Source organism: Chiloscyllium punctatum, chromosome 44, assembly GCF_047496795.1.
Source record: "Chiloscyllium punctatum isolate Juve2018m chromosome 44, sChiPun1.3, whole genome shotgun sequence".
NCBI classification, from domain to species: domain Eukaryota; kingdom Metazoa; phylum Chordata; class Chondrichthyes; order Orectolobiformes; family Hemiscylliidae; genus Chiloscyllium; species Chiloscyllium punctatum.
Genome location: NC_092782.1, coordinates 48,752,493 through 48,777,873, shown reverse-complemented (window position 1 = coordinate 48,777,873; position 25,381 = coordinate 48,752,493). Strand labels below are relative to the sequence as shown.

Below are 25,381 nucleotides of genomic sequence, written 5' to 3'. Positions count from 1 at the left end.
AGGTCTAAAAGACTGAAAATCCAATTTCCAGGTCTATTTTTAAAAGGATGAAGCTTAGACATAAACCTACAATACCACAGGACTAGGAAAAATTATTATATACTGGATTAGTGGTGCTGGAAGAGCACAGCAGTTCAGGCAGCATCCAACGAGCAGCGAAATCAACGTTTCGGGCAAAAGCCCTTCATCAGGAATAAAGGCAGTGAGCCTGAAGCATGGAGAGATAAGCTAGAGGAGGGTGGGGGTGGGGAGAGAGTAGCATAGAGTACAATGGGTGAGTGGGGGAGGAGATGAAGGTGATAGGTCAAGGAGGAGAGGGTGGAGTGGATAGGTGGAAAAGAAGATAGGCAAGTCGGACAAGTTAAGGAGACAGTAACTGAGCTGGAAGTTTGAAACTAGGATGAGGTGGGGGAAGGGGAAATGAGGAAGCTGTTGAAGTCCACATTGATGCCCTGGGGTTGAAGTGTTCCGAGGCGGAAGATGAGGCGTTCTTCCTCCAGGCGTCTGGTGGTGAGGGAGCGGCGGTGAAGGAGGCCCAGGACCTCCATGTCCTCGGCAGAGTGGGAGGGGGAGTTGAAATGTTGAGCCACGGGGCGGTTTGGTTGATTGGTGCGGGTGTCTCGGAGATGTTCCCTAAAGCGCTCTGCTAGGAGGCGCCCAGTCTCCCCAATGTAGAGGAGACCACATCGGGAGCAACGGATACAATAAATGATATTGGTGGATGTGCAGGTGAAACTTTGATGGATGTGGAAGGCTCCTTTAGGGCCTTGGATAGAGGTGAGGGAGGAGGTGTGGGCACAGGTTTTACAGTTCCTGCGGTGGCAGGGGAAAGTTCCAGAATGGGAGGGTGGGTCGTAGGGGGGTGTGGACCTGACCAGGTAGTCACGGAGGGAACGGTCTTTGCGGAAGGCGGAAAGGGGTGGGGAGGGAAATATATCCCTGGTGGTGGGGTCTTTTTGGAGGTGGCGGAAATGTCGGTGGATGATTTGGTTGATGCGAAGGTTTGTAGGGTGGAAGGTGAGCACCAGGGGCGTTCTGTCCTTGTTACGGTTGGAGGGGTGGGGTCTGAGGGCGGAGGTGCGGGATGTGGACGAGATGCGTTGGAGGGCATCTTTAACCACGTGGGAAGGGAAATTGCGGTCTCTAAAGAAGGAGGCCATCTGGTGTGTCCTATGGTGGAACTGGTCCTCCTGGGAGCAGATACGGCGGAGGCGGAGAAATTGGGAATACGGGATGGCATTTTTGCAAGAGATAGGGTGGGAAGAGGTGTAATCCAGGTAGCTATGGGAGTCAGTGGGTTTGTAAAAAATGTCAGTGTCAAGTCGGTCGTCACTAATGGAGATGGAGAGGTCCAGGAAGGGGAGCGAGGTGTCAGAGATAGTCCAGGTAAATTTAAGGTCAGGGTGGAATGTGTTGGTGAAGTTGATGAATTGCTCAACCTCCTCACGGGAGCACGAGGTGGCGCCAATGCAGTCATCAATGTAGCGGAGGAAGAGGTGGGGAGTGGTGCCGGTGTAATTACGGAAGATCAACTGTTCTACATAGGCAACAAAGAGACAGGCATAGCTGGGGCCCATACGTGTGCCCACGGCTACGCCTTTGGTCTGGAGGAAGTGGGAGGATTCAAAGGAGAAATTGTTAAGGGTGAGGACCAGTTCGGCCAAACGAATGAGAGTGTCAGTGGAAGGGTACTGTTGGGGACGTCTGGAGAGGAAAAAACGGAGGGCTTGGAGGCCCTGGTCATGGCGAATGGAGGTGTAGAGGGATTCCCGCTACACCTCCATTCGCCATGACCAGGGCCTCCAAGCCCTCCGTTTTTTCCTCTCCAGACGTCCCCAACAGTACCCTTCCACTGACACTCTCATTCGTTTGGCCGAACTGGTCCTCACCCTTAACAATTTCTCCTTTGAATCCTCCCACTTCCTCCAGACCAAAGGCGTAGCCGTGGGCACACGTATGGGCCCCAGCTATGCCTGTCTCTTTGTTGCCTATGTAGAACAGTTGATCTTCCGTAATTACACCGGCACCACTCCCCACCTCTTCCTCCGCTACATTGATGACTGCATTGGCGCCACCTCGTGCTCCCGTGAGGAGGTTGAGCAATTCATCAACTTCACCAACACATTCCACCCTGACCTTAAATTTACCTGGACTATCTCTGACACCTCGCTCCCCTTCCTGGACCTCTCCATCTCCATTAGTGACGACCGACTTGACACTGACATTTTTTACAAACCCACTGACTCCCATAGCTACCTGGATTACACCTCTTCCCACCCTATCTCTTGCAAAAATGCCATCCCGTATTCCCAATTTCTCCGCCTCCGCCGTATCTGCTCCCAGGAGGACCAGTTCCACCATAGGACACACCAGATGGCCTCCTTCTTTAGAGACCGCAATTTCCCTTCCCACGTGGTTAAAGATGCCCTCCAACGCATCTCGTCCACATCCCGCACCTCCGCCCTCAGACCCCACCCCTCCAACCGTAACAAGGACAGAACGCCCCTGGTGCTCACCTTCCACCCTACAAACCTTCGCATCAACCAAATCATCCACCGACATTTCCGCCACCTCCAAAAAGACCCCACCACCAGGGATATATTTCCCTCCCCACCCCTTTCCGCCTTCCGCAAAGACCGTTCCCTCCGTGACTACCTGGTCAGGTCCACACCCCCCTACGACCCACCCTCCCATTCTGGCACTTTCCCCTGCCACCGCAGGAACTGTAAAACCTGTGCCCACACCTCCTCCCTCACCTCTATCCAAGGCCCTAAAGGAGCCTTCCACATCCATCAAAGTTTCACCTGCACATCCACCAATATCATTTATTGTATCCGTTGCTCCCGATGTGGTCTCCTCTACATTGGGGAGACTGGGCGCCTCCTAGCAGAGCGCTTTAGGGAACATCTCCGAGACACCCGCACCAATCAACCAAACCGCCCCGTGGCCCAACATTTCAACTCCCCCTCCCACTCTGCCGAGGACATGGAGGTCCTGGGCCTCCTTCACCGCCGCTCCCTCACCACCAGACGCCTGGAGGAAGAACGCCTCATCTTCCGCCTCGGAACACTTCAACCCCAGGGCATCAATGTGGACTTCAACAGCTTCCTCATTTCCCCTTCCCCCACCTCATCCTAGTTTCAAACTTCCAGCTCAGTTACTGTCTCCTTAACTTGTCCGACTTGCCTATCTTCTTTTCCACCTATCCACTCCACCCTCTCCTCCTTGACCTATCACCTTCATCTCCTCCCCCACTCACCCATTGTACTCTATGCTACTCTCTCCCCACCCCCACCCTCCTCTAGCTTATCTCTCCATGCTTCGGGCTCACTGCCTTTATTCCTGATGAAGGGCTTTTGCCCGAAACGTTGATTTCGCTGCTCGTTGGATGCTGCCTGAACTGCTGTGCTCTTCCAGCACCACTAATCCAGTATTTGATTTTCAGCATCTGCAGTCATTGTTTTTACCTAGGAAAAATTATTGCTTAGTAAAGTTATCATTGCCTACAAGTCTATACACCAACAGATCCCAAAGTTTCCAGATAAAACCTTCCCAACCTGTAGTAAAGAGGTCAATGACCAGGGGTTTCAGATTTAAGGTAAAAGGTGATTTGGTTGCCGTCAGGACCTTGTCCACTTCACCTTGATTGTAATACCTTGAAAAACCTGACTTAACCTTTGTCATTCTTGTCATTCCCCATTTTTAAATTGAATTTTGAAGAGCTTGAACTGGGGGTGACCAGGGTTCATTTGCCTCTTGCCACATTAGGATGCAAGCTTCTTCCAGTTGGAAACTTATTTTAGCAGGAGGACAATGTGAATGTTGCTGTTGTTTTCCAGGGGCTGTTGCATCTTCAAATGCCTTGTATTTTCTTTTAATTTTATTCATTGATTCTTAGTCCGTACTGACAAAGAAGGTATCTGAGAATTTAGTAAGCAGAAGGAATAAGAATTTGCCAACCTGAGATTTAAGAAGTGGTCATTGTTGAAGGCAGGAGCTTGTTACAGGTCCAGAAAAGAATAGTTTGCTGCTGGATGGAAAAGTGCCCAATGGCCAGATCATGACAGACCCGACTAAGGTGGGCCTGGAAGTATAGTGACTGGCATTAATCTGACTGGCAGAAGACAGCATGATAAAAGCGACAGATGGTTGACATGGTTAGTTGGGGTCATAGTTCATTGAACACAATTTCTGTTCTGACAATTTTCACTGAGGTTGTCCAGCAGAATTCAGTAGAACCATAGACAAATATTGTAAACAGCTAACAATATCAGTATTCCCCAGAGACACCCACTGACCAGCTACCAAAGCTATGATAGGTGTTTTGACTGATCAGTGACCTGAATCCTTTTGACCATAGGGAGATGTTAAGAAAAGGCCTTTCTGATAATCAGGGAGCAAAATTAGGAAAGGTAGTGAAAGACATTCTGCTGCATTATATAGTTACTTGGTTTCAGAACAGGGGCAGTAGCAAGATCACGTGATAGAACTGAGTTTAAAATCTTAATAATCAAAGTTTTCAAGCTCCCAGTAAGTGCCTTTGGAAGAAAATGGTAGCAGCTGTCTTGGTGGCTCAAAAGTCAAAGCACTGGGCCCAGAAATGGTCAGGCTTTTGAATGTATGTGCTAGCATCAATGGTTTTCAGGAAACTCAGTCCCAGTGAATGCCAGCTACACAGAAAAAAGAAATCCCACATTAAAGAATGCAATTACTGTTTCCCACCATTTTCCACTTTGTCATCTCATTATTATTACTCCTGACCTGACCCTGTACTCCTGCAAATCAACCCCCAATCTTAGGTCTCTGCTCTTGACATGCCTACCACAATCATTGGCTCAGGCTCTGTGACCCAACCCATGCCCCAAACTGTGACAGTATAATGCAGAGCAGTGCTGTGATGCCAAGAGTAGGCCATACTTGGCTGAAGTCAAAGTGCAACATAAACCAATGTGTCCAGGTACCTTACTGTATTCTCATTTGTGCTGTGAAGTGCCATACCTGACACCATGTTCATCCACATCAAATCTGTGACTTGTCATTGGTAGCCCTACCCAAACTTTCAAAGTGCAAAACTATTCCACTTAATTGTTGTGCATCTCCCATTTCACTTCACATACAATGTGAAATATTCTATGGTTCCACCAACCGCATTCAACGAATCAACCGTCAAGTAAGCTGTGACTAAACCTCGGGGCCTTGAAATTTCAGTGCAACACCCAGAAACACAAATGCTTATATCTCATTGGCATGGGGAATTCATTAATCTCACTGGGAGCCACAAGGGAGATTAGAAACAACAGTGCTTAATTTATGGGTTACACACATATACAGTGCAATTAGAATAACTTGCCTGCCGTATCCTAAAGTGCCCATCCTATTTGTTTTGTGCAACATTAAATCTTAATTTCTTCTTGCATCTTTAAACAGGAAAAGCAAAAGACAAGGAGGCATAAAAGCAAGCAGACATCAATGGTAAATTTCCTTTCTTGTTGCTAATTGTAAGTATATAGTCTCACAACCTGTCTATCCTCCTTCATCTTCACTGTGTCAAAATTAAGGACCAAGACCTTATTTTGGCAAATGAATAAAGCCAAAAGACTGTTATGTGGATAAATTTAAGGTGTTTTTCACTTTACATAAATTTGCATATTTTCTAAAATGATATAAAATTAGGAACTGCAGAGAAACAAAGTAATTTAGCAGTCAAGTAACACAAATTATTAAAAACCAATAGAGAAATGCAAAAAGCAATCAATATGGAATACTGCTCTTTATCACAAGACAGCTGGAATAGAAAGAGAAAGGAACGATGCTTCAGTTATTGTCAATCATGGGCCAAATAAAGTTTTTGTGACTAAATTTGAAGAATTTCTATTGAACTTCCTTGAAAGTTTTTGTTGGGACTATCAAGGGGATGGATTTGAGACAGAAATAGAGTTGAAATACAAATCAACCACAATCTAATTAATGATTAATTGAAAACTGGAGGGACTTTATGACATGTTACTTCTCTTCATATGACCTCAACTCTTGAGGGCATTTAAGCTAGGCTGCAAAGGCACATACATTGGGCAGCTGTGATATGTCACTCCTTGTGTTGCAGGCAGACGATCCTAGTCTAGATGGTGTTTCCAATATTACCAATACACATCTTTATGCATCAAAGGTAAGCAATAACAGGATCAAGTAATGTACTAAACACAACCTGAGAAGGTAATGTTAGTGCTGCATTTCCAATCCCAAATGGGGACTCTTAAGCCAAACAGATTTACATGGAACATTCCAAAATTGAATCCTTTGAATGAAACACCTCGACAGCCACTGTTCCAATGCCCTGCTTTCTGAACAATAACAATGGAGACAATTAAGTCATTTTGAGAATAATTTCCTGAGAAAAACAGAGTCCAGGTTCTTTTATCACATTATTGGATGAGATTATGGTTTTCAACAAAAAGACCGACTGTTATCAGAAAACAGGTTGACTTCACAACATTTAAGAAAATGGAAGTAGATTGTTTTCAGTGCCATTTTGATTTCTCACCTAGAATAGGTGACAAAACAGTAGTGAGTACACTCAACAGAGTACTGAATAGGGGGCCAGACCATATTCAGCTTCATGCCTCTCTTGACTGCCATCAGCAAACTTCCCTATCCTCATTGGAGACTGAAGAAGAATTTACTGAATGGGCATATGTAGGCAAAATGGCAGCTTTCTGAGCAAACCAAGTTGGAAGATATCAGGAAAAGATAGGCAAAGTACACTGAGAAAGGACCTCCCGAATAAACAAGGTTATTCACTGTTTTATGTTATAGCCAGGAAAAATATTTGCACATATGTACTAGAAAATTTCATGCTGTGGCCGACAACTATTGCAGATTTAAGGATTATTTTTGTCAATAATAATGCTGGTTGTTGACCCAAGGATCACTGATTTAAAACTGAAATGAGGAAAAATCTTTCTTTATAGGATTGAGAGTTTTTGGAGCTCTCTCCCCTGGGAGCGGTTGAGGCAGGGTTATTGAATATTTTTAAAGCACAAGTAGATACCTTCTTGGCTGACAAGGGAGTCAAGGGGTAATCAGGGTAGGAAGAAATGTGGAGTTGAGCCTACTGTCAGATCACCAATGATCTTATTAAATAGCAAAGCAGGTTCAATGGGACCAAATTGCTTATTCCTGCTCCTAATTCATTTTATACTTAATGCATAATCATATGTTTTCCAAGATTAAAGACCAGACAGCACTTGAAAAGGAAATCTTAACATAACCATTAACTTCTTCTAAAACTCAACAAATACATGTCTCACCTGGTAAAACTATTACTTGTCCAAGCCTTGTGAATTATTTGAGGTGTTAATCCTTTCTTGGTATGCTGCAGGCCTTCATGTGGATGTCTCTCTGCAGAAACATTCCAGCGAATTGAACTTCATTTCTTTTTTCACTTACACAGGATCACTCATATATCCACACAGATCCAGATTCTGTCAGAGATTTGGGAAATTAAGGTGCTCCATTCAGTTTACCAATTCAAATATGTAATGTCATTTGAAGCTTTAATTACTAGGCTTTCACTTTTGACAATTGGTATTGACCTCAAAGTGAACTTCTGTTCTTCACAAATGACTACATAGCCAGGCTTCTTTTAAAAAAGAACTTGAATTTATAACAGCTGTAACAGTCAGTAATTTATTCCCTATAGCACATAATAACTTAGATTAAATATATTATAAAATGTGGAATGTTAGATGGGTATGATAAATAGTAAAGGAAGGAAATAAAAATTGCATTTAGAACATAGAACATAGAAAAGTACAGCACAGAACAGGCCCGTCGGCCCACAATTTTGTGCCGAGGATTAATCCTAATGTAAAATAAAATAACCTAAACTACACGCTTCTCAATTCACTGCTGTCCAGGTGCATGTCCAGCAGTCGCTTAAATGTCCCTAATGATTTTGCTTCCACCACCACAGCTGGCAACACCTTCCATGCATTCACAACTCTCTGTGTAAAGAACCTTCCTCTGACATCCCCTCTTTACCTTTCTCCTAATATCTGCAAACTATGACCACTCATGCCAGTCAATCCTGCCCTGGGGAAAAGTCTCTGGCTATTGACTCTATCCATGCCTCTCATTACCTTGTATACCTCGATCAGGTCACTTCTCTTCCTGCTTCTCTCCAGAGAGAAAACTCCGAGCTTAATCAACTTCTCTTCATAAGACAACCCCTCCAGTCCAGGCAGCATCCTGGTAAACCTTCTTTGCACCCCCTCCAAAGCATCCGTATCTTTCCTATAGTAGGGCAACTAGAACTGGACACAATATTTCAAGTGTGGTCTCACCAGGGACTTGTAGAGCTATAGCAAAACCTTGCAGTTCTTAAACTTGATCGCCCGTTAATAAAAGCCAAAACACCATATGCTTCCTGAACAAATCTATTCCACTTGGGTGGCAACTTTGAGGGATCAATGTACTTGCACACCCAGATCCCTCTGTACCTCCACACTGCCAAGAATCCTGTCTTTTAACCCTATATTCAGCATTTGAGTTCGACCTTCCAAAATGCATCAATTCGCATTTATCCAGGTTGAACTCCATCTGCAATTTCTCAGCCTAGCTCTGCATCCTATGTCCCGCTGAAGCCTGCAATAGCCCTCTATACATCAATGGCACCTCCAACGTTTGTGTCATCTGCAAATTTACTAAGCCACCCCATAACCTCCTCATCCAAGTCATTTATAAAAACGACTCCTCCACCACTCTGCCAAGGACATGCAGATCTTGGGCCTCCTCCATCGGATTTGTTCAAGGATAAAGTGTGTAGAATCAAAAAATCATACAATCCATCGAGTCTCCTCCAACCTTCTGAAGAGCATCCCACCCATGCCCAAACCCCTACCCTACCCCTATAATCCTGTATTTACCATGGCTAATTCATCAAGCAGTTATATCACCAAGTGTAATTATGGCTTCTTGAGTTATCTGAATGTATTTCACTGTTTAACGCTGGTCAATTCATGATCTTGTACAGAATGGGCTTGTTGCAATGCCAGCAGCCAAAAGCTAGGCCACAGGCTAGGCTACTTCCAACATTGCAAAAGTGAGGACTACAGATGCTGAAGATTAGAGTCGAGAGTGTGGGGTGCTGGAAAAGCACAGCAGGTCAGGCAGCATCCAAGGAGCAGGAGAGTTGTTGTTTCAGGCAAAAGTCCTTCATCAGGAATGAGGCTGTGAGTCGAGGAGGTGGTGAGATAAATGGGAGGGAGGGTGAGGCAAGGGGGAACGATAGCTGAGGGTGCGATAGGTAGATGGAGGTGGGGTTAGTGGTGGTAGGTCAGTGAAGAGGAGGGTGGAGCGGATAGGTGGGAAGGAAGATGGACAGGTAGGACAGGTCATGAGGGCAGTGCCAAGTTGGAGGGTTGGATCTGGGATAAGGTGGGGAGGGAGGGAGGGGAAATGAGGAAACTGGTGAAATCCACATTGATGCCATGTGGTTGGAGGGTTCTGAGGTGGAAGATAAAGCATTCTTCTTCCAGGCGCTGGGTGGTTAGGGAGTGGTGATGGAGGAGGCCCAGGACCTGCATATTCTTGGCGGAGTGGTGGGGGAGTTGAAATGTTCATCCACTTGTCGGTGGGGTTGATTGGTGTGGGTGTCCCAGAGTGTTCTCTGAAGCGCTCTGCAAGTAGGCATCTTGTCTCCCCAATATAGAGGAGACCACATTGGGAGTAACAGATACAGTAAATAACATCTGTGGAAGTGCAGGTGTAACTTTGATGGATGTGGAAGGCTCCTTTAGGGACTTGGATGGAGGTGGGGTGGGGGGGTGTCTGGTGGTGTGGGCAATTCCTGTGGTGGCAGGGGAAGGTGCCAGAAGGGGACAGTGGGTTGGTGGGGGGTGTGGACCTGATGAGGGAGTCACGGAGGGAACAGAGATGGGATGAGGAGGGAAATATATATATCTGATGGTGGGGTCCTTTTATAGGTAATGAAAATGGCAGAGGATGATGCGATGTATATGGTTCATTGGGGAGACAGGATGCCTACTCGCAGAGCGTCTCAGAGAACATCTCCAGGACACCTGCACCAACCAACCCTACCGCCTCGTGGCTGAACACTTCAACTCCCCCTCCCACTCCGATAAGAACATACAGGTCCTGGGCCTCCTCCATAGCCACTCCCTAACCACCCGACACTTGGAGGAGGAGCACCTCACCTTCCGACTCTAGACCTTCCAACCCCCACGGCATCAATGTGGATTTCACCAGTTTCCTCATTTCCCCTTCCCCCACCTTATCCCAGATCCAACCTTCCAACTCGACACCACCCTCATGACCTGTCCATCTTCCTTCCCACCTATCCGCTCCACCCTCCTCTCCGACCTATCACCATTACCCCCACCTCCATCTACCTATCGCACTCTCAGCTATCTTCCCTCCCTTGCCCCACCCCACCCCTCCCATTTATCTCACCACCTCCTCAGCTCACAGCCTCATTCCTGACGAAGGGCTTTTGCCTGAAACATCGACTCTCCTGCTCCTCGGATGCTACCTGTTCTGCTCTGCTTTTCCAGCACCACGGTCTCGACTACTTCAAACATTGCTTTAGTAATGGAGGTTGAAAATATATTTCACTGGAGTTGACAAAAATTGACTTAATAACAAGACACATATCTTAAAATTAAAAATGGGTGAATGTTTAATTAATTCAAATGAAAATCCTTTCAGAGGTGTCATCCATTTATTTAAAATGACTTAACACTTCCATTAAAAAAGAAGTCCAGGATACAATTAAATATTCATGGAACACGGTTTGATTTCAAGGACAGTTTCATTCCGCATCACATTGACAATTTAGCATGAAATCAAAATTAATCATGACATAATGCTTTGTTTGGCCTTTAATTGATCAATTATAGTCTCAATGAAACTATTTTTACCATGTTACTACTTAAGTATATGTCATCATGTTAAATGAAAAAACTTTCTTGCAATAACCGCAAAGGGAACTTTGCAAGAAGAAAAACAATATTTAAAACTTCCCAATATTACTAAAATATTCATCTGCTTTAAATATTTAAGGATTAAAAAGTAATCAATTTTAATTAAAATGTATATAAAATATAAGGTTTTGCCCAGAATCTAAAAATAATATTAATTTAATTGCTTGTTATTACTGGTTACTAAGTGTAATTGGAATATTGTATTGATTTATTTTCTGATATTTATGAGCTGATAGAGTCATTGAGGTGTACAGGCAGGGAAACAGACCCTTCAGTCCAATTCGTCCAAGTCGACCAGATATCTTAACCTAATCTAGTCCCATTTCCCAGCACTAGGCCCATATCCCTCTAAACTCTCCTTACTCATATACACATCCAGATGCCTTTTAAATGTTGTAATTGTACCAGCTTCCATCATTTCCTATAGCAACTTATTCCATACATGCATCACCCTGTGCATGAAAAACTTGCCCTTTGCCTCTTTTATATCTTTCCCCTCTCACCCTAAATTTATGCCCTGGAGGTCTGGACTCCCCCACCCCCCAGGTAAAAAACTTTGTCTATTTATCCTAATAATTCCCCTCATGATTTTATAAATCTCTGTAAGGTAACCCCTCAGTCTCTGACACTCCAGGGAAAACAGCCCCAGTCTATTCAGCCTTTCCTTGTAGCTCAAATCCTCCAACATTTGCAACATCCTTGTAAATCTTTCCTGAATCCTTTCAAGTTTCACAACATCTTTCCAAAAGGAAGGAGAGCAGAATTGCATGCAAAATTCCAAAAGTGATGTAATGAATGCCCTGTACAGCTGCAACATGACCTCCCAACTCGTATACTCAGTACTCTGACCAATAAAGGAAAACATACTAAACATCTTCTTTGTTATCCTATCTACCTGCGACTTTACCTTCAAGGAGCTAAGAACCTGCACTCCAAGGTCTCTTTGTTCAGCAACACTCCCTAGGGCCTTACTATTAAATGCAGCACCTCGCATTTATCTAACTTAATCCCCATCTGCTACTCCTTAGCCCATTGGCCAATCTAATCAAGTTTCCACTGTAATCTAAGGTGTCCACTACACCTCCAATTTTGGTATCATCTGCAAACTTACTAACTATACTTATGTTCACATCCAAATCATTTATATAAATGATGAAAAGTAGTAGACCCAGCACTGAAGCCTCCAGCAACAGACTTCCCTCTGGATCCTCCGCTCCACTCTTGCAGCCATGCACCGCTACCTACATTCCCTGCATCTGCAGTCCTCACTTTCTCCTAGACCCAGCATTGACCCTTGTGGCACGCCACTGGTCACAGGCCTCCAATCTGAAAAACAACCCTCCACCACCACCCTCTGTCTTCTACCTTTGAGCCAGTTCTGTATCCAAATGGTTAGTTCTCCCTGTGTTTCAGAGAGACATGAAAATCGTCACAACCCCTAGGTGAGAAGTGTGAAAAGGGGAGGACAAGACTGGTAAATGGGAACCTTTTAGTCAGCATGGAATACCATTGTTATAATTTAATCAGAGCTTCATGGCAGTCATTGCTGTCTAACAGCTCACAATCCCACAATCCATGCTCATAACCCCAGTTGGGGTCCTGACCCCACTTTGGGAAGCCCTGAGATTGTCCATTTTATACATCACCCCTGAGTGACAATGGTAGATAAATCTGGCATTATTTAAACACCCATGTGCAATTTTGATCTTCTTTTCTAAGGAAGGACGCTCTTGCTCTTTCAGGGTAGCATTTAAGGTTTACCAGGCTGATTCCAGGGATGGTGGGACTGACGTATGAGGAGAGATTGACTAGGTTAGGATTGTTTTTGCTTGAGTTTAGACGATTGGTGGGTGGGGTGGAATCTCATAGAGACTTATAAAATGATAACAAAACTAGACAGGGTAGATGCAGGAAGGATGTTCCCAATGGTGAATGTATCCAGAGCTATGGGTCATAGTCTGAGGATTCAGGACTGACCATTCAGAGATGAGGAGACATTTGTTCACCCAAAGAGTGGCGAACCTGTGGAGTTCATTATCATAGGAAGTAGTTGGTGCCACAACATTGAATGTATTCAAGAGGTGGTTAGTTATAGCAGTTGGGGTGAATGGCATCAAAGATTAGGGGGAGCAAGTGAGGATCTAAAATCTGGATTTAGGCTGTTGTCAGGAGCAACATTTCAAGCATGCTTTTATTAACCACAAAATGGCTTCTCAATGCAAAGTAACATTACAAAATGGCTGCAAATTAACACTATGTTTAAAATGGCTTCTCACCCTGCTAAAGGCTGCATTCCTGTCTTGTTGAGCTAACTGAATTAAAGGTAAAGCAGATCAATGGACCCTTCACAGCATGGAATTAACTAAGCTAGACAGGACATTACTAACCATCTTAGTTAACCTTGAAATGCAGGTGGGAAGAGATAATGTTTAGTAAACAACTTTGTTTCCCAGGAAATATCTTTGGGTTAACCTGCTGTCCATTATGTCATTTTATTACACTTTATTGGATTTACTCTGCAATTAAGAAACATATAAAAATTGCCTTTGTTCCAAGTGAAATTGTGCAGTTTCTCCAAGGAACACAGGAGCTTCTAAACCTCTGTGTTGCTGGACAAACCTGTGCCCGACATCTTGATAAACTGTGAAATCTTGCTGAAGCAGATTGTATTCCTGTTGATTATTTGATCAATTCAGGAATCAAGAGACCCCTCCCTGGAGGGTCGAGATCTTCAAAAGCAGGATTAGACTATCAAGTTGGATGATCAGCCATAGTCGTGATGAATGGTGGAGCAGGCTCAAAGGGCCGAATGGCCTCCTCCTGCTCCTATATTCTGTTTCTTCTCCAGATAGCAATCTCGACTGAAGAATTGAATTAAATTGAAATGAATTTATTATAATGTGTACTGAGGCACAGTGAAAAGCTTTGTGTTGTGAGCATTACAAGCAGATCACATAGTTAAGTAGCATAGATAGTAAACAATAGGTGAACAGTGGCAAAAAACAAAAACACAGGTACAGGTGAATGTTTGTGAGTCCATTCAGTATTATAACAACAGGAGGGTAGAAACTGTTACAAAACTGGCTGGTGCGTGTGTTCAGGCTTCTGTACCTTCTCCCCAATGATAGAGGTTGTAGAAAAACATTGCCAGGATGGGATGGATCTTTAAGAACGCTGGCGGCCTTTCCTTGATAGTGGGGCCTGGTAGATGGATTCTATAGATAGGAGGTTGACCTTTGTGATTGTCTGGGCCGAGTTCACCACTCTCTGTAACTGTCTCCTATCTCGAATAGTACATTTACCATACCAGGTAGTGATATATCCAGACAGAATGCTCTCGATGGCACACACGCTTCAGGCTCTCTGCCTGTTTTCCTGATGAAGGGGTTTTGCCTGAAACGTTGATTTTACTGCTCCTTGGATGCTGCCTGAACTGCTGTGCTCTTCCAGCACCACTAATCCAGAATCTGGTTTCCAGCATCTGCAGTCATTGTTTTTACCCACCTATAAAGTTAGGCAAGGGTATTCGCCATTGTGTCAAATTTCCTCAGTTGCCTGAGGAAGAAGAGACGTTATTGGGCCTTTGTAACCATGAAGAGTCCAAGAAAGCTTGACACATAGTTTAATCCCAGGAACTTGACACATAGTTTAATCATTGCTTATGCCATGATTTTGCTCTGGGGCACGACAAAGAAGCTGGCCCAAGTCTACCTCAGCCAGAACAGTGATTGAACCCTGCCCCACTGGTATTATCCTGAACCACATGCGAAACAGCTAGCCAGCTGAAGTAAGCAGCTTCCCCAGCGAGCATATGATCTCACCCAATAGAAGTAAAAATATTAAAGACTGAATCTATTAAAATAATTGGATTTGTGTAGCTACCTTTCCTTGATCTTAACAATTCAAACTTCATTTAATCCAACCGTCCATGAACAGACTACACAGCATAGTTTCAGCAAAGACTTTACCTCTGAGAAAGGACAATGGAAAGAATTTTCTTTCAAGAATTCAAAAAGGATTTATAATGCCCAATAAATTTCTAAATTTGAGTTACCAGTGTCTTACTGGCATTTCAACTCTCTTAAAATACTTAATTGCACGTAAATTATTTTGTTTAATCAGAATAATTCATTGTTCTGTTACAGTGTATTAAAACATCATAAAGAATAATGTTTATAAAGTTGAATTTTGTATTTTGTGCTTAATATTTGGAAAATATTATAATAAATATTCCATGTAAACTAAAAAAAGCTAACCTTGTCTTGCAAGTAAAATTCTCCTTGTGAGCTTTATTAAACAATATGTTAACAACAAAAATAAATCTACACCGGGAAGACATCTCACCAACCAGAAAACCTCACTGTATAGCTGTTAATTTTTAATCTGAAAGGGATCTGTAAAGGAAATTCGAGTGGAGAAGATTACATGGTTAGTAGAACCCATTGGCTTTTCTTTATGTTCAAATTTAATATATCTAGAAGGCATGAAACATATATTTTAAACTTATGTGAAAAGTTTCCATTAAAAAAAATTATTGAATCATTTTGTAATTTTAACAAAAGATTTCCTGATTTTATGCTGAGGGCCTCAGAATCCACTGAATGCAACATATATTTGAATATCAGACAATACTTTGATCACTGCACTTAGTTTTCCAACATTCACTTGCCTGTGTCATCTAGGCAAGACTCAGAAATATCCCTCCTTAATTTAGAAGGTGCTTATAGACAGAACTGGAAGAAGTGGGCAATGCTCACATCCCATGAATGAATTTTTAAAACCCATGTAGTTTTGGGACAGATTCAGTCTATTACTTTAATCTCAATATCCTGCAGTAATTTATTCTCCTAGGCTAAACACCTTTGCAATAATAGCCAGTGACATTTTTATGTTGCCTTTAATGGAGAAAAACATTCCATGGTATATCATAGAAATGTAATATTTCACAACAACCTATATCAGGAGATATCAGAACAGGTGACCAAAAGCTTGGTCAGAGAGATAAGGCTTAAGGAACATCTTAAATTAAGAGAGAGAGGAAGGGAGATAATGATGCTTAAGAAGAAAATTTCACACCATGTCGGACCAAGGCTGCAGAGGTTAGGGCTACCAATGTTGGAGCCTTGGAAACTTGCCAACGAGCAAGATGCCAGAATTGGAGGAATGCAGAACTCAGGTAAAGCTAAAGCATTTACAGAAATAAGAGATATTACCTTGTTTTTCCTGGAATGTTTTAATGAGAATGGATATTCTGCCGATTCAATGGATACATAATCAAAGGCCACATTTTGAAACACATATTCCAGCATTTAATTAATGCTTTAAAAAATGGTCATGTTGAATAGTGTTAATTTGACATCTGGATGATTTGTTTTTCTCTGCAATTTAAAAAATCATGGATTATGTACAATAAACAAAGAAGCCATTGAGCTCTGTGTGAGAGCAATTTCCTTGGAGCTGCAGCTCACGTTTTCCCTGCATCTCTCCAAATTTTCCTCTTCAGAAAACTATTCTTTGAAAGCCATGATGGAATCTGCTTCCATCACAATCTCAGGCACTGCATTCCAGATCCTCACTAAGCACAGTATAATTGTTTTTTTCTATATGATTTGTTTGCCAATAACCTTAAAACAGATCCTTCTACCAATAAGAACAGTCTGTACTTTGCCTTGATCCCTCATGATTTTAAAAATCTCAATCAAATCACCTCTCAACTTACCCCATCTTTCCACATGACTGAAGTTCAGCATACTTGTAATTTTTCTCTTATGACTTCACAATCCACAATCTGTGGTACCCAGAATTGGACACAATTTCCAATTAAGATCAGCCAATGTGTTATACAATTGGAAAGGACTTGTGGAGTATGGTTTGATATGACACTGAAATTCTAGATCCAAAGACGGGACACACAGCCCATTTTTTTAGTTCTGGGATGCAGTTTGTGGAGATCTTAGCTTCTTGAAGCAGGTACATGACAGTAGATTAATTCCCTGATTTGGGTGCAATCCAATTTCTAGGTCATGTAAACCATGTAGGTACTATCTTCAAACTTTTTCCTTCAAGCTCAATCAGAATGATTAATATTACTTTATCTGGCTTCCATATACCTGTGAAGGAAAAGCAGCAAATGTTCCCAATCCTTGTCACTACTCAGCCATCCTGCTATAATATATTTGCAAATGTGAAGTAGAATCTGAAGTAAAACCCTGCCTGACTGAATCATTTAGAGTCGCAAATCCTGATTGGGTATATTCCTAGAAATTGCATCACATGCCCCTCACCACATGGCACAACAGGTCCATCCTGCAGCCCACTGTCTTTCCAAAACAACTGAACAGGAAACCAACTCTTAATTACCTGATTAGACTTTTGGCCCAACAACATTTCACTCCATCTGCAAAAGACCTTTTAAGCTAATAAGTTACGGTATTCAAATAATTTTTAAAAGCATTGGAACAAAGTCTCCTTGACTTTTCCCTCACTTTACTCACCACAGTGTCATGGAGATTAAATTGTCATTCTTGAAGAGTCAGGGAAATCCTGTAGATTTGGAAAGCCTCATGTAGTCAAACAACATACTTAAATCTTAACTGAGGATGAAAACTGCAACTCCGTTGAGACACAAAGTAGACTGGAAATACCCTTGGATCTGTGGTACAACACAAGCCACTGCCTTCAGGACAGAAAGCAAATGAGGCAAAAGACAATTAAATTCATAGTTATTATCGCAGAAAGGACATTTGACCCATCAAATTTGTTTTGATACTGCTTCAGATGTAATTGTCAATTCTAATTGCATTTCCTTGCCCTTTTCCTTTCATTTTAAGTTACACATTTTCAAAAAAATTATCCAAATTCTTTCAAACATGTTATAGACACTCTCAAAATAATTACTTACTGTAATTAAGCATTCTAGTTATCTATTTGAAGAAAATCTCTTCTGACATGTGAAGTTGTTATTTGAATCTTGATAATGAGTTAAGTCTTTGTTCCTTGTTACCTCTTCACCAAATAATAAGAATGTTCCTTCATTTCAAAAGCTCGACCAGATCTTATAGATTCTCATAAATTTCATAGATCCAATGGAGAAAATAAAAAATTTGTGTCCATCTTTACAACTATAACTTTTAGTTTCTGTTGACATTTAGTGAATCCTCTCTATACACTTTGCATTAATCCAATATATTTCCAATAAAAGGATAATCAAAACTGTATCCAATATTCTAATTGGGACCAAACAATTTCTTGTACACACTTAAAAAGTCTCTCAAGTAGCTCAAAGGAAATCATTTCACCTTACATTGAAGGCATTTTAAGTTTCTTATCTTTGAGGTCCAAGCATAAATCATAGTATGAACCCCAGAGTAGGCCACTGTTCTACTAAATCAAGAAGTTATAACCAATGAAAGTGCGTACTCATGTCAATTGTATGTCAGGTTGAGGTTATGATTCCCACAGTGATTCCGTTTGAAGAAATGGCAGCATTCATAGCTGAAACTCAGCATAGGCAGTAGCTAATGAAATATTAGCTCCTTCTGCCTTGTAATTTGGTCTGACTGTATTTAACATTTTTCTTACCCATCTTGTGTTTTTACATTTCACACTCCTGGTCCACTGTTTCATCTGTGAGTTTTCTAACCCATTATTTTGAACTAGATCTCCTTTTCATCCAATTCAAATTTACTCATTTCCAGTCTGTGTCTTGGACTCTCTGATGACTTTATCTATTTCATTATCAATTGTATAACCTAAAATGTTCATATTTCCCAACTGTCTTTTATTGATCTACCTTGGTATTTCCTCAGATAGGTGACCTCATCACCAACAACTCTAAATTGCCAATAAATTCATCATTTCCTCCTTATTACCTAGTTGATCCAAAATATACTCCTAATGGTTAATTATTAACTCAGATTAACTATTTCTTTCATTTCTTAACGTAGCCAGATTCAAGTTTCCTTCCTATGTCTGTAATACTATCCTTGTTTAATTAAGCAACAATTTATCTCATTTCTACAACCCTGTCTTTGAGAATATTATTGCCTGGAATAGTTAAGTACCAGTCTCTCCCCAGCAGAAACTAAGTGGCCTTCTCTTCGAAATAATGCTTCCAGTGCCCAGACTTTATTTTCAATCTGTTCTACAACCATGCATAAAAATCTCAATCTCCAGCCTTTTATGCTCATCAATTCCCTTTGCCTGCTCATTTCCTTAATTTTATTCTCACTATCCTCCTGAAATTTACTATTATCCATCCTGAATATATGTCTTTACAGCACCTTGCCTTGAGTTTTATAATTGTAAAATATTTTGCTACTTCCCTTCATTTATTTTTAGCCCTTTCTGATAAAGATTAGATATTTCCTTCTTACTTACTTAATTGTACTTGATATATCCAAATATGTGGGATCAACAAATCAAATAGATGTGTTCTTTTTTGGAATTTCATTTCTCCCATGTTATGCCCCAGAAACCAACCTGAAGTCTCTCTGTGGTATATAGCTTCCTTGGGTGAGGATATGATACAGATGGCCACAAGGAAATGCAAATCTGCTTTTGACTGGGTCTATTTTAAGCACAAGAATTCACTGGTGGAAAGATTTGATCAGTGGTAGGGCAACAGTACTAGCTTTGGAACTCACAGTACTATTGAGTTTATATCTTATGGTACTTGAAGTCCAGTCCCAGTTGATGAAATGAATGTCCTTTCTCTATTTAATATATGGGAAATCTTAATGCAGTTCCTGGTGGAACCACGTGCAGATCTTATTATAATCTGAATTCAATTTGTCCTAAGTGACGATTTTATTCAGAGAATATAGGATGGTTTGTTTGACGCTGCTGCTCCTTTAACAAGGTTATTCTGTTTTTGTCAAGCAGGATGGTAAAGGCAGAGGTGCTGAAATGTCTGAACTGGCTACTTTAATAATGCCTAACAGGCGCTGCCTAAGTCAACAGCTTTTTTATTTTAAAACGTTTGTACAATGAAAGAGGACAGGCCAGTTCGTCTAGTTCAGAGTTTTTTCTAGCTCTGAGAATTTTTTAGCTGGTGACCAAAAAACAGCTCTATGGTGATCGTCTCTCTCTCTCTGACATCTCCCTCCTTTAAGAACCTGTGTTTGAATTTACTTTTTTTCACCAAAGGGTGTGTTTATGGGATGTTCCAGGAAATTAGATTAGTCCTTTGTTAAGTTACAGTTTCGTGCTGGTTGGGTTTTCAAATAGTTATGTTATTCTAAATTCAGTTTTCTTTTGCTCGTGTGCAAATAACTTCTGATTTGTTTAAAACTGAGTGGTTTGACCAGCTACATCACTCCTGGAATATTCATCTTAAAACAACTAGAAAAGGTGTGAGGGAGCCGTGGTTTAATAAGGAGTTGGAATCCCTTGTTAAACGGAAGAGGGCGGCCTTTGTAAAGATGAGGCGTGAAGGTTCAATAGGGGCAATTGAGAGTTCTAAGGTAGCCCGGAAGGACCTGAAGAGAGAGCTAAGAGCAGCAAGGAGGGGACATGAAAGGTCCTTAGTTGGTAGGATTAGGGAAAACCCTAAGGCTTTCTATAGGTATGTTAGGAATAAAAGAATGACTAGGGAAGGAATAGGTCCAATCAAGGATAGTAATGGGAAGTTGCGTGTGGAGGCTGAAGAGATTGGGGAGGCGCTGAATGAATACTTTTCGTCAGTATTCACTCAGGAACAGGACATTGTTGTCGATATAAATACTGAGGCACGAATAAGTAGAATGGATGGCTTTGAGATATGTAGAGAAGAGGTGTTGGAAATTCTGGCAAGGGTGAAAATAGATAAGTCCCCTGGGCCTGATGGTATTTATCCTAGGATTCTCTGGGAAGCAAGGGAGGAGATTGCAGAGCCATTGGCCTTGATTTTTGTGTCCTCTTTGTCGACAGGAGTAGTGCCAGAGGACTGGAGGCTAGCAAACGTGGTTCCCTTGTTCAAGAAGGGGAGTAGGGATAATCCTAGTAACTATAGGCCAGTGAGTCTCACTTCTGTTGTGGGCAAAGTCTTAGAGAGAATTGTAAGGGATAGGATTTATGCACATCTGGATAAGAGTGATGTGATCAAGGATAGTCAGCATGGTTTTGTGAAGGGCAGGTCGTGCCTCACAAACCTTATTGAATTCTTTGAGAAGGTGACTAAGGAGGTAGATGAGGGGAAAGCGGTAGATGTGGTATATATGGATTTTAGTAAGGCGTTTGATAAGGTCCCCCATGGTAGGCTACTGCAGAAAATACAGAGATATGGCATTGAAGGTGAGTTGGAGGTTTGGATTAGGAATTGGCTCTCTGGAAGAAGACAGAGGGTAGTAGTTGATGGCAAAGGTTCATCTTGGAGTGCCGTCACTAGCGGTGTTCCGCAAGGATCTGTTTTGGGACCATTGCTGTTTGTCATTTTTATAAATGACCTGGAGGAAGGGTTAGAAGGTTGGGTGAGCAAGTTTGCGGATGATACGAAAGTCGGAGGAGTTGTAGACAGTGAGGAAGGATATGGCAGGTTACAGCGGGATATAGATAAGCTGCAGAGCTGGGCAGAAAGGTGGCAAATGGAGTTCAATGTAGCTAAGTGTGAAGTGATTCACTTTGGTAAGAGTAATAAAAAGATGGATTACTGGGCTAATGGTAGACTACTTGGTAGTGTGGAAGAGCAGAGGGATCTTGGTGTCCATGTACACAGATCTCTGAAAGTTGCCACCCAGGTAAATAGTGCAGTGAAGAAGGCATATGACGTACTGGCTTTTATTGGTAGAGGAATTGAGTTCCGGAGTCCTGAGGTCATGCTGCAGTTGTATAAGACTCTGGTGCGGCCGCATCTGGAATATTGTGTGCAGTTTTGGTCGCCATACTATAGGAAGGATGTGGAGGCACTGGAACGGGTGCAGAGGAAGTTTACCAGGATGTTGCCTGGTATGGTAGGAAAATCCTATGAGGAAAGGCTGAGGCACTTGGGGTTGTTTTCATTGGAGAAAAGAAGGTTTAGGGGTGATTTGATAGAGGTGTACAAGATGACTAGGGGGTTAGATCGGGTTGACAGTGAGAACCTTTTTCCACGTATGGAGTCAGCTATTACAAGGGGGCATAGCTTTAAATTAAGGGGGGGTAGATATAGGACTGATGTTAGGGGTAGGTTCTTCACTCAGTGAGTCGTAAGTTCATGGAATGCCCTGCCAGTAGCAGTAGTGGACTCTCCCTCTTTATGGGTATTTAAGCGGGCATTGGATAGGTATATGCAGGATAGTGGCTTAGTGTAGGTTAGGGGTGCTTTGATCGGTGCAACATCGAGGGCCGAAGGGCCTGTACTGCGCTGTAATGTTCTATGTTCTATGTATCTTCTGGGCTACCTTCTTAAAATGTTTTGAGGGGGTCTTGCCTGGTCCATTACACTTGTGAATATAGTGGAGAAAAATCACATTTCGCTGTAGGTCTGCTAATCTAGAACTGAGAGACAATGTTGAGGCGCATTTTTAACAATTAACAAATACATGAAATTTCGATAATCATTATGGCACACTCATATTTTTGAATGCATGTAGATCTTCTATAGAGAAGTAGTCACATTAAATATCCACGTGTCTTTGGTTGGATTACTAGATTCCAGGCATTCACTGGTTTTATCCCACTCTCAAGTTAAGCAAGTTCTATGGATCAAGACAACAGAAGTACAATTTGCATTTATACAACATACTGTATGTTCCAAGGTGGAAGTTGTGATATGCATCAGAGAGATAGCCAGATAAAATTCCATAGTATTCTTTAAAGCACAAATGTACGAAACAACACTTACCTTGTACTGTTTTATCACAAACTCTCATCTTTTGAAACAGTTGAAACAAAATCTCTCAGAGAATTCAGGGAAGCCTTTAGTCAGAGTGCGAAGAATGGATTCATGGCAGAAGGAGCAGGTAGGTCACTTTGTATTGCCTATATATAATTTTCCAACATCAGCTTGTGGGCTTTTATCCTGGTTTAAAACATTATAAGCAAAGGCATTCTTTCTTGAAAAAAATATCAGAAAAAACGTTGTAGACATTAAGTTTGAAATTGTGAGCTCCTCCACCTACTACGCAGTCAATAACAGTAGGTTAAATAAAATTAGTGAGATTCGATGGAAAGTTGCCTTTGATCATTTGCAAATTGGTAACATACATTTCTGACCCACAATTGGATTGCAGATATTATATATTCTACTTCTATGTAACTATGAAAAATGGCAACACTAATATCTGCAATAATCGTAAAGTTTAGATTGATAGATTTTGCTCTGCCATGGCATGAAAGGGTGCAGATTAATACAAATAGGTGGAGTAAAAACACAGGTCAACCACAATCCCACTTCATGGCAGAAGAGATTCAAAACGCGAAGTGACCTATTCATGTTGCTATATAACCAGTATCATACAACAAATTCATCTGAAATTGTTTATTAAGAATTAAAGCACTTCTACAGAAATTATAATTTAACTGGAGTGCATAATGAAAATGTCAGAAAGTCATTTCGAATGTGCCACTGTTTAAGAAGGGCGGTAAAGACAAGCCAGGGAACTATAGACCGGTGAGCCTGACCTCGGTGGTGGGCAAGTTGTTGGAGGGAATCCTGAGGGACAGGATGTACATGTATTTGGAAAGGCAAGGACTGATTTGGGATAGAAAAAGGTTGGAGGAAGAGCGCCTCATCTTCCGCCTAGGAACCCTCCAACCACAAGGGATGAACTCAGATTTCTCTAGATTCCTCATTTCCCCTCCCCCCAGCTTGTCTCAGTCAAATTCCTCGAATTCAGCACCGCCTTCCTAACCTGCAATCTTCTTCCTGACCTTTCCGCCCCCACCACACTCTGGCCTATCACCCTCACCTTGACCTCCTTCCACCTATCGCATTTCCAATGCTCCTCCCCCAAGTCCGTCCTCCCTACCTTTTATCTTAGCCTGCTGGACACACTTTCCTCATTCCTGAAGAAGGGCTTATGCCCGAAACGTCGATTCTCCTGTTCCTTGGATGCTGCCTGACCTGCTGCGCTTTTCCAGCAACACATTTTCAGCTCTGATTTGGGATAGTCAACATGGCTTTGTGCATGGGAAATCATGTCTCACAAACTTGATTGAGTTTTTTTGAAGAAGTAACAAAGAAGATTGATGAGGGCAGAGTGGTGGATGTGATCTATATGGACTTCAGTAAGGTGTGTGACAAGGTTCCCCATGGGAGACTGATTAGCAAGGTTAGATCTTATGGAATACAGGGAGAACTAGCCATTTGGATACAGAACTGGCTCAAAGATAGAAGACAGAGGGTGTGGTGGAGGGTTGTTTTTCAGACTGGAGGCCTGTGACCAGTGGAGTGCCACAAGGATCGGTGCTGGGCCCTCTACTTTTTGTCATTTACATAAATGATTTGGATGCGAGCATAAGAGGTACAGTTAGTAAGTTTGCAGATGACACCAAAATTGTAGTGGACAGCGAAGAGGGTTACCTCAGGTTACAAAAGGATCTGGACCAGATGGGCCAATGAGCTGAGAAGTGGCAGATGGAGTTTAATTCAGATAAATGTGAGGTGCTGCATTTTGGGAAAGCAAATCTTAGCAGGACTTACACACTTAATGGTACGGTCCTAGGGAGTGTTGCTGAACAAAGAAACCTTGGAGTGCAGGTTCATAGTTCCTTGAAAGTGGAGTCGCAGGTCGATAGGATAGTGAAGAAGGCGTTTGGTATGCTTTCCTTTATTGGTCAGAGTATTGAGTACAGGAGTTGGGAGGTCATGTTGCGGCTGTACAGGACATTGGTTAGGCCACTGTTGGAATATTGCGTGCAATTCTGGTCTCCTTCCTATTAGAAAGATGTTGTGAAGCTTGAAAGGGTTCAGAAAAGACTTACAAGGATGTTGCCAGGGTTGGAGGATCTGATCTACAGGGCCAGGCTGAACAGGCTGGGCCTGTTTTCCCTGGAGCGTCGGAGGCTGAGGGGTGACCTTATAGAGGTTTACAAAATTATGAGGGGCATGGATAGGATAAATAGACAAAGTCTTTTCCCTGGGGTCAGGGAGTCCAGAACTAGAGGGCATAGGTTTAGGGTGAGAGGGGAAAGATATAAAAGAGACCTAAGAGGCAACTGTTTCACGCAGGGGGTGGTACGTCTATGGAATGAGCTGCCAGAGGATGTGGTGGAGGCTGGTACAATTGCAACATTTAAGAGGCATTTGAATGGGTATATGAATAGGAAGGGTTTGGAGGGATATGGGCCGGGTGCTGGCAGGTGGGACTAGATTGGGTTGGGATATCTGGTCGGCATGGACGGATTGGACCGAAAGGTCTGATTCCATGCTGTACATCTCCATGACTCTATGATTCTATAGTCTCATCACTGTGGTTCCCTGA

General features: G+C 42.3%; 1 protein-coding gene across 15 annotated transcripts in view; it reads left to right on the top strand.

Moving 5' to 3' along the window:
• col7a1l (collagen type VII alpha 1-like) overlaps positions 1-25,381 on the top strand; it is a 428,727-nt gene that overhangs the window by 200,461 nt on the left and 202,885 nt on the right. For 14 of the 15 annotated variants that reach the window (XR_011955318.1, XR_011955319.1, XR_011955320.1 and 11 more), the window contains 3 exons: positions 5,428-5,472; positions 6,104-6,166; positions 22,841-22,918. Coding sequence is in view for 12 of the 15 variants with exons in the window: in XM_072562892.1 (XP_072418993.1) it covers positions 5,428-5,472; positions 6,104-6,166; positions 22,841-22,918 (186 nt within the window). In the remaining 3 variants the exon portion in view is untranslated. The remainder of the gene's footprint in view (positions 1-5,427; positions 5,473-6,103; positions 6,167-22,840; positions 22,919-25,381) is intronic. The other variant, XM_072562895.1, reaches the window with a different exon arrangement.